This window comes from Nannobrachium achirus (assembly GCF_963921795.1).
Source record: "Nannobrachium achirus genome assembly, chromosome: 1".
Lineage (NCBI taxonomy): Eukaryota > Metazoa > Chordata > Actinopteri > Myctophiformes > Myctophidae > Nannobrachium > Nannobrachium achirus.
The window spans coordinates 78416213-78426488 of record NC_137810.1 but is presented as its reverse complement, the minus strand read 5'-3'; the positions used below and the strand labels follow the sequence as shown (position 1 = coordinate 78426488).

Below are 10276 nucleotides of genomic sequence, written 5' to 3'. Positions count from 1 at the left end.
AATGACTGTCAGAGCATATTAACCCTTTCAGATCGCTCCAAAAAGACACAGAGAAGAATTTCCGATGTTTTTTTTTTTTATTATTATAATTTATATCAAAAGTCCGGGAATAGACGTGTGGCTGATGGGACCCAGTAGGAAGTCCGAGGGAGTACGGCCAGGCTTAGAAGGTGTTAACAATCACACTGCATATAAAATAATAAACTATAACGTTGGGCTAATTCAGGAATATGCAACACATAGTTGTGCCTATTAGAGCACCAAATAGGCCTACATGTTTTGTGGCATAAGAACATAATTATGAGCAAATGAAGACCAAGTCCCCAGCGATAAAGTGATACAAAACAAACACTACCATTTAATGTTTACACGCCGCCATCTACTGAGCCAAAGTGTCGGTGCAGGCCAGGTACCACTCCAGGTATCCACTCGTCCGAGACAGTTTGCCCTCCTGGCCCCCAAGTTGTGGAATAAACTCCCTGTCGCACTTAGAACAACGGACTCACTCGCTAGCTTTCGCCGAGGACTGAAGACTCACCTTTTCAGACTCCACCTAAACCCTTAGCACTACTGGAAAAATCAACGACCATACATGAAGATAGTTAGCATTTGTTTTTAGGTTTTTAGAAACCTTTTTTACGGATGATATAGTTTTTTTTTCTAGATATATATTCATTTACATTTGTTATATGGCTGTTGATGTACTGACACTTAATCTTGTTTATTATTGTGATGTTTATTTGCTTATTGTAAGTCGCTTTGGATTAAAAGCGTCTGCTAAATGCCTAAACTGTAAACTGTAAACTGTACCACGCTGGGACACGCCCCCGCATTATATCCTTCCTTTTAATCCTATAGATGCCTTAATGGTCCACGTCACATTGATATAAACCAGTATGCGCACGCCGGTCGGCACCAAATGAACCCCACCGTTCATAGGATGCAATGGATGGCACTCGTGTTTAAAAATGCATTCCATCAAACTTTCAGATGCCGTTTTTCTCCCAGTGTGGAGGAAGAATGCTTAGGATTTTTACTGTAAATTCTCACTCTTGAAATATATAATCCTTAGTTTCTGTTGATTGTAAACAATAATAGTGATTCAAAACAGTTGTCCTTCAAACCCCACCTCTATTCACCGTCATCAGAACAGAGGGAGCGCTCCTCATGATCACCCACCCGATCCACTGGATCACCAGAGCGTCTACTGCTCGCCCAGCTGCAGTCCATGAAGCCTAATTATGCTCCGTCCTGCGACGGTGTCGCGCGCAGAGCCGCAGACCTCCAAGCTCAGAAGGGTTGCATTGGTGACGCGATGTGAGTTTGTATATCAGCTACTCTTGACGTGGAACACCGTTGCACAATGAAGTATATATGTCTCGATAAGGGCGCACCCATGGGAGCACCTCACTAGCACACAGGAGGAGGTTGAATAACCAGTGCTCCCCAAAACAACAGGTTTGGGGATCTGTTGGGAATTGATTACATGATACAGTCAGCTGTGCATTCAGTCTCAATGTTTGTAAACAAATAATTGGTCTATAGACTTGGGAAGATGTTTCTTGAAGCATGGCACACAGAGGAAAACTCTCTAGCGCCCTCTGCAAAAGGCAATGGCAGCCTCCATAGAGAGGGCCGGGAATATGGTGAATACTGCCTCCCCCTGACCAGCCTGATGGAGGGGAACTGGTTGGAATAACACGTTCCTTCCACGTGCTACGTCCAACTGGTGTGAGCTTGTAGATCTGCTATTTTCACTAGTTTGGGTCCCGGACAAACATCTAATCTCTCTTTTGGGTCACAAGCGAACACGTTTGGGAACCACTGCATTAGAGTGTGTTTCTGATGCTGAAATGAGAGGAGCACAACGGATTAACAACAATGTCACAGGAGCAACGTTTTACTTCGCATGTGGAGTAGTCTCGCGTGGCCAGACTGTTGCCTCCGCGATTTGCAAATGCTCCCGGCACAGTCTGGGGCACCGAAATACAAACGATGAGTGCGAGATAGAGCGGATGTGACGACCGCTCCGTGGTGCAGTAGCAATAACATGTCCTACTGGAAGCGTTATGTTTCCTTTCAAAAGAAATTGGCGTGTTATTTCGTCTTTCTCTGGTGTTGTTGGTGTTACTTCCATGATGTGTTCAAATGTTTTCTTAAACTATACACGCACAACAAGAATAAGCTGCTCGAATGTCTCTGTCTGTGCGAGTGTGCTTCTGTTATGTTTCCAGTGGGACTACAGTTCTGTCAACTTCTGTGCAGCAGTGGCTACTTCCGATACTCTCTGTTCAGGAGCTGCCGTTCCAGACTCTGAAAACAAAGCTGATAAGGATGTGTGATGCTTGTTTTTGCAGTAAAAGACTGTTTCTGTGTGTAACCGACTGCAATTCGTTGTGTGCCATTTAGAACAGTGGTTCTCAAAGTGGGGTCCGGGGACCCCCAGGGGCCCTTCCAGGGGATCCCCAGCAAAATGTGTTGATGTAGCATCAACATTGCTTTAATAATTTTAACCCTATATCTATCTGGATTTTGAAATGACTTTACTGTCTGTAGGAAGCCTACCAACTGAGCTATACACAGATGGAGAATAACACTGTCACAACAAAGAATAAACACTTTTACAAGTCATTGGTGAGGTGCAACAGCACACCAACCTTTGTTTCATCCGATTGCATTTTTCTAATCAAGCTATTGTTTTACCTACCAAACACACATTTGTAAAGTGACTTTTGGTACTCAGAAAAGCACTGTATAAGATTGATATATTTTTATTATTACCAGACTCGATCCCATAACCTTGTGGTCCCAAGGCATGAGTATTACAAACTGAGCTAACCTCACTCACACCGTCCTATAATGGTAATATGTAAATACATAGAATGCAGAGACCGTTTAGTGTCTCAATAAATAGGATCAGATAGAAGGCAGAGTATAGTATTTCAGTAAACTATAGAATGGTGTGTCTCAAGTAAACTATAGGATCATATAATATTGTCTAAAGGACAACTTTGTTTTTTACAACAAGGGTTCATATTTTAGATTGTAATTAGAGAAAAGAAAAGATGAGTGTTAAAATGTTTTAAGGGGAAAAAAGCATTTGTTTTGTACAAAAAACTTTCCTTGGGCTAGAAATGGCCCCCAAAAACACCCACAGAACTGTGAAAAGTGATGACTCATCACTGAACCATCGTTTTGTGTGGCCATTTCTAGCCCAAGGAAAGTTTTTTTGTGCAAAACAAATGCTTACAATGGATTCAGAATTATGACAAACCCCTAGTTAGATCCCTCACATCCTACTTAAAGCAGATTTTCTTTTCTGCATATTTTCCTCCTTTATAGAAATACGATGGGAGCCCAACTTGATATGGATAATTCTATGGGTAATTTTCAAAATAAAGTTTGGTACCCAAGGCTAAAATCCATCGTTAGGTCCTAAAGAAGCCTCCACAAAAGTTTGGCGCTTTTATCCGCTTCGTTTCGATAATTTTGTTAAGCCAACCCACTATACATAAGGAGCTGTGAGATGTAAAATCTCCTTGACACTAGAGGTCTGCTATTTTCACCAAAGGTCCTTCAGAAAGTGGAAATAGTCCTACAAAAATACACAATATAAACACATCCTAGTGTCAAGGAGATTTTACATCTCACAGCTCAAAAACACATCTCACAGCTCAACACAATCTCATTTTCAGGCCTAGAATCAAGTAAAGCCAAGAATAACAACAAGCATAGACAAATGTATTTGTACTGTCATTTGGCAGCCACTTTTATTTGGAAAAAAAAATGTACAACTTTTTCAGCCCAAGGACCCCTTGTTTGAGAAAGAGATGAAGCAGGAACCCCACAACATTTTCGTAGATTCCATATAGCTTCATCGTTCTAAATCCTTTTAAGATTTTTTGAAAAACCTATGTTTCTATGACAGTGTTGCTCAAACATTGTCATGTGAGGGACCCCCAAAACAATAGGTATTTGACCATGGACTATAGGGATGGGACGATATAAAAATGTCATATCACGATTATTGTGCCAAAAGAAATCGCGATTTACGATATTATCGCGATAATGAAAATCCATTATCCTGGGGTAGAACATTTGCCAATTTTTTTTTTTGGCAAAGACATTTGAAAGAGTGAAAAAAATACTGTATCAAGTACGTGTATTATAAGTATCTTTTACCAATTTTAGAGGGTTTAAGTGGCACCAGATATGCAGCTCGGCAAATAAAAGGTGAATTGATCCCAGTGCATGACGCAGGACAATATCACGATAAATGAAATCTCCACGATACGATTATCGTGATTTGTTTTTTATCACGATAAAAACGACAATATCGCTAATCATCTCATCCCTACCATGGACCCCCATCTCAAACTCTGGTGCGTCATGTCGGATGTCTCCATCCGCAGTGTTTACTCCCAGTAGTTCCTTTTGGTGTGGTAAACATCAAAACACTGCGGATGGAGACCGACATGACACACCTTGCACCAGTACCGAGTCTCTGATCTGTTCTTTTCGGTGGCACGTCTCCTCTGACACACCCTGCATGGCCTTGTTGGACGCTTCTTTTTTGTTCCCGGGGCTTGGGGGATGACCTGCAGGCCATGGCCGTTCAGATTGCAGGTCAGCCTGCTTTTGGGGTCTTCCCTGGGGGCCCTTGGGTTGAAGTGCTGTGGGCCTTGAGGGTCGCCGCTTCCCCCCGCCTCCAACCCTCTCTGGTCGGCCGCTCCCTGGACCTGGTCTCCATCGACGTCCTCTCTGTGGGCCTCGTCTCCCAGGACGGGGTCTGCCTGGACCCCCTCTGCCTGGCCCTGAAACTCCCTCAAGTTGGTCCACACGTCGGCTATGCCGAGGGTGTACTTCATCATGGATTTGGGCTTCTTTGCCTTGCATCTGTACAGGACAAAGGAGTTGAAAATGGCGATCTGGAACAGGTAGAAGACGTATTTGGTTGTCCACTTCTGCGCCTTCCTGGTCATCAAATAGTAACCAATGTTTTGGTCTAGCTGGTCCACCTGTAGTAGAAATTATGGAGGACATAGCAGAACAATGTCAATATATGTGTTATCGTGTATCTATTTGTGCATTAACAACTTTCGATTTTTGCAAGTCGACTCGACTCAGTAAAAAGTTGAGTTGAAGTCGACTTTATCACATCACACACGACCCCCCAATAGGTTTGGGGGGGTCCCAGATGATTAACTTAATGTGAAACATTGTTTTCTCACTCAACTGTAAACAAACCAACATCAAGTTCAAGTGTATAGAGGGTATCTTCACTTTTCTAAAGTGCCAATTTAAGGACTTTTTAATACCTCTAAAATGGCAAATGAAACATTGTCTAAATTGTCAAATATATAGAGGCAGAAATTGTGAAAATAGCAGATCTACATGCTCACAACGCCTCACAACACGAGGCATTGAGAGCATTTTCACAATAGAAAGTATATCTATATATTTTTTTTGACTTTCTCTGATGGGAGTCAACTTGTGTAATGAAGTCTTCGTTAATGCCCTAGTATCTATCACTCTCTTCTAATGTTTAAAGAAATATATTGTATTTGTATAAATGTATAAATATATGTAATCTATTACCCACCCCCTTCATCCACTTGTTGTAGGCCAGAACACATTCCGGTTTGCTGATCTTCTCCCTCACGCCGGTCTCTTCGTCTCTTTCCTCCACAGTCACCGTCATGTCGCGGTGGATTGTGGACACCGTCTTCACTATCTTTTTGTCCCTCCAGGCGATCACCATGGCGGTCCCGTTGTGCTGCATGATGTGCTCCCCTGGCTTTAGGGTGCCCACGGTCACCTGGGCGGTGTCTGTGGGACTCTTTCGCAGAGTCCCACAGGTATGCGTCTTTAACTCGAGGAGGCGGGCCGAGAGCTCCAGCGAGTTATAGTAATTGTCCATGTAGAGGTGATGGCCGCGCCCCTTCAGGTCTCCCAAGAGGAACAGCACCGTGTCTTCCAGCTTGCCCCTCCTACCGATGTACGGCTTCATCGAGTAGCAGTAACCTGTATGCGAGTCAGCCAGGATGTATGACTTGATCCCATACTTGATTGGCTTTGTGGGATTGTAGACCTTGAGGGAAAGCCTGCCCCGCCACAACAACGTGCCCTCGTCGACGGCGATGTTTTTCGAGGGGTAGTATAGCTCCTTGAACTTGGCCGAAAAGTGATCCAAAATCGGCCTCACCCTCCAGATCCTGTCCACCGCATCATCACCACCCTGGTTGAAGTGCAGGAATCGCGTGATGAGCTGGAATCGATTTCGCGACATGGTCCTGGGGAAGTGGGGGGTTGAAATGACCTCCTGAGTTGACCAGTACATCCACAGCTGTGGCAGCTTGATGACCCCAGTAAGGAAACAAAGGCCGAGGTAGTTCTTCATCTCGACAAGGGTGACTGCCTTCCAGTTCCAGACTCTGGAACTTGGCAAGTCCTCTTTGTCGACCTGTAGTGACGATATGAACATTTTATGTCACGATTAGTGATCAAAGAAATTACCATATACAATATCGCAATAATCAACATATCCCCAACATCCATTATCCTGGGGTGGAACATTTACCAAAAAGTGTGTGTGTGCACGCGGTGAGTTTGAATTATGACCCAAACAGCACCCCATACATAGTTTGAATTATGTCGCCCCATACATACTTGATCGCCGCTCAAAAACAGCAGATCTACAAGCTCAAAGTAAAGGTGCCTCCACACCGAAAATACAACAGGAGACTTGTTCAAACTGTTCACAGACTGCAAAGAACTGCAAAAAACTAAGCACATTGAATTTTCCAGCCGACTGTATGCCGACTGTAATCCTGTTTTCCTATAATGTTGCTAGTTGTGGGTTACTTTTGTTTGTGCATGTTTCTGAATTGTAGTTGCTTATTTGGCCTTGCTTTCAACATTCTTTTCGAAAATAGCTAATGTAATAGAGCTCGATAGGTGAAACTGGACGCTTCTTTAGGCCTTGTTTTCATAGACCTGGTCGCTTGTTTAACTCACAGAATCTGGCAACCGGGGAGCAGAAGCGGAGATGCTTCCTGTCCGGTGTTTTCTTCTCCTCACACCAAAACAACACACATCACTATTACTAGCGTTGCCTTGGAGTTGATTAGTATAGGAAATTGAGAGTTGAGATTGTGAATATGCTATTTAGTTAAAATGTGCAACAGGAAAATGTCTCTGGCTTATTTAGGCTTGGTTTTGCTGCAGCAGTAGCAAACTAATGGTCCGTTACAACTCGCTACAATTCACCGACGTCCAGGGGCGACTAAACAAAACTGAGCAAGTCCAGTCTTCCAGTTTTCCGTCGATAGCGTTCCCGACCCGCTGCCGAAAACCTACCGATGAGCTCCCGTTCGGTAACAGACGCTTTCCGCCGCTATCCGCCGCCGATTCGGCCACGAATCTGTTTGGTTAAAAGTGGCCTTAAATTGCAAGACTCGCGACACATTGTGAGCTTGTAGATCGGCTATCTTTTTGCAAAGAGATTTGGTAGAGAGCGAAAAAAAAGACTGTATCAAGTGTGTCATTTCCAGGTCTGTTTTACCAATTATAGAGGGTAAATGTTACTGACCTGACCAATGCACCCATCTGCATACAGGTTGGTCTGTTCAACGATGTGATGGATCAGCTCGTCTGTCATGAACAGCTCCAAGAACTTCACCATTTCAGCGTTCTCTGGCATGGCAGCAGCAGCTCCTAATGGACCAGGTGAGCCGGTAAACGGAATGTCCCTTGGCTCCCACCCATCGGACCGCCACACTGGAGGACAGCTGCCACCTGTGAATTATAGAAATACATACTCATAATTGCCGGACTATAAGCCGCTGCTTTTTTTCCCATTGTTTTTTAACCCTGCGGCTTATACAACGGTATGGCTTATATATCGATTTTACAGCTAACGGCCAGTTAGTTAGTTTTATAATGGTCTTTAACAAGGATTTATATATAGATTTTTACAGCTAACAGCTACCAGGGGCACTCTAGCGGGAAGCAGGAAAGACACCTGCGGCTTATAGTCAGGTGCGGCTTATATATGTAAACATTAGTTTTTTGTTCTAAATTTAGCTGGTGCAGCTTATATTCAGGTGCGGCTTATAGTCCAGCAATTACGGTAATTACTATTATTGCCATAACCTACTTTTGCTATGCTCATACCATTTATGCGTTTTACTTTGTGAACCTCTGATATGACAATAAACATGGTTATGATGTGCAGAACATGTTTAAGTTGACTGAGTCGACTTCATTACACAAGGCGACTCCCACCAGAGAATGTTGAAGTTGAAAAAAAAAAAATCCTTTGTATATTTTTTCATCATTATTTTTGCTCCATGTGTGCATCTTTACAGCATTCAAACAGTAGAATTGCTTATTGTCAACAACTGAATGACCCAATATTACAGTGCTACATTACATTGGGTATAACATGGTTCTATTGTGAAAATAGCAGATCTACATGCTCACAACGCCTCGCGACGCGAGGCGTTGTGAGCATGTAGATCGGCTTTTTTCACAATTTCTGCCTCTATATATTTGACAATTTGGACAATGATTAATTTGCCATTTTAGAGGTAGTAAAAAGTCTTTAAATTGGCACTTTAGAAATGTGAAGATTATGTTGGTTTGTTTACAGTCGATTAAGAAAACAGTGTTGCACATTAAGTTAATCACCTGGGGACCCCCCAAAATAATTGGGGGGTCGTGTGTGATGTGATGACGTCATCAAAGGATAAAGTCGACTTCAACTCAACTTTTTACTGAGTTGAGTCGACTTGCAAAAATCACAAGTCGTTAATGCCCTATTATGATGTGCAGAACTGGCAGTAGAGGCAGAACGAGACCGTCGACCACAGCTGGTCGTCTGACCGCTGGTTGCTGGGAATCCACTGGGAAATGAATTCCGTCTTACCATTTATATATTATATATAATAGTGATGTTGAGTTAACTCACTTACTGCCAATTTAAAATGCCCCTCGAGTGGCACTAGTGCCAGAAGCCTCCATAGACTCCCATGTAATTCATAGTGCACAGATCATGCACGCCCATGCACAGATCATGCACCATGTTTGTGCAGGCTGTTCACAGCTTTCAAACAAAAAAAAAAGATTGGAAATCCGTTCAGGCATTCATGATTTATCAGCCATAATGTTTTCTTCAGATGTAAACAAAAATGGCTGCCATGTTTGAAAGATGGGGTTGTATGGGGGGTGGAACATGCAAAATCGCGATTGAAATCATGTTTACTAGATTTAATTGGGTTTTTTCTAAGTAAAAGTCGCCCAAAGTCGCTTGGCAGGGAACTCCATAGTGAGAAAGTTGCTCTAAAAGTCGCCTGGCACTGTATGTGTTAAAGGGATATTTCACTTTCAAAAAAACTTTTGGTCATTTTATCGTCTAATCAGGCTTTTTGGAACAACCTGGACAGATTTTAATTTGCTTGATTCAATATTTAGATTTTTGATGTACATTCCTCCAGGAGGGCCTGATAACATTTACATCAAATATCTAAATACTGAATGAAGCAAATTACAATCTTTCCAGGGTGTTCCAAAAAGACTGATTAGACGATAAAATGACCAAATGTTTTTTTGAAAGTGAAATATCCCTTTAAGCATGACCAAAAGCTTCACTTTTCTGTTGTGTAGCCTTACAACCTGGATAACAGCACTCAAAGGGTTTACTAAACACAGGTTCACATTCTGGCAAAACATTCTCGGACCGAATACAACAGTGTGTTGCCTATAGCAACCACCCTAATTACTGAATGAAAAAAATAAATAAACTGGGTCTAACCAGTAAGACTCCCTAATCGGGAGATAAGCAACCGTCACGTCACATACACAAACTTTAGAAGGCAGTCATAGCCAATCAGGAGGGAATATGGGAAATGGGACAGATCCATGTTGATGACATAACTTTAGAGATACTGTGTACGTGTACCGCTTTGCGTGATTTTAGGCCAAAATCTGTAGGAGCAGTGTCCAAAAATGTGTTTTGCAAAAATCGGCCTGATGGTGGCGCTAGAAGAGGGCCATGAGTTTCAGTCATTTAGGTGACCTGAAGAGACCTGCTAATCCACACTGGGGAAAAAAAACTTTTTATTGTGTCCAAAAATGTGTTTTGCAAAAATCGGCCTGATGGTGGCGCTAGAAGAGGGCCATGTGGCAAATCAGGAAAAGTGTGATGTGATGTGACGTGACGGACAGACAGACTGACAGCCGGTGGAGCTTTTCATAGTAACTTGCGATCCTGACT

The 10276-nt window shown here is 42.8% G+C and overlaps 1 protein-coding gene across 1 annotated transcript in view; it reads right to left on the bottom strand.

Moving 5' to 3' along the window:
• Positions 1 to 4081: 4081 nt before the first annotated feature.
• Positions 4082 to 10276, bottom strand: part of LOC308290008 (uncharacterized protein) — a 63014-nt gene continuing 56819 nt past the window's right edge. The window contains exons 14-16 of the mRNA XM_080731786.1: positions 7592 to 7797; positions 5603 to 6463; positions 4082 to 5018 (exon numbers count right to left, since the gene is read on the bottom strand). Of these exons, the coding sequence (XP_080587912.1) occupies positions 4416 to 5018; positions 5603 to 6463; positions 7592 to 7797 (1670 nt within the window). The 3' untranslated portion in view covers positions 4082 to 4415. The remainder of the gene's footprint in view (positions 5019 to 5602; positions 6464 to 7591; positions 7798 to 10276) is intronic.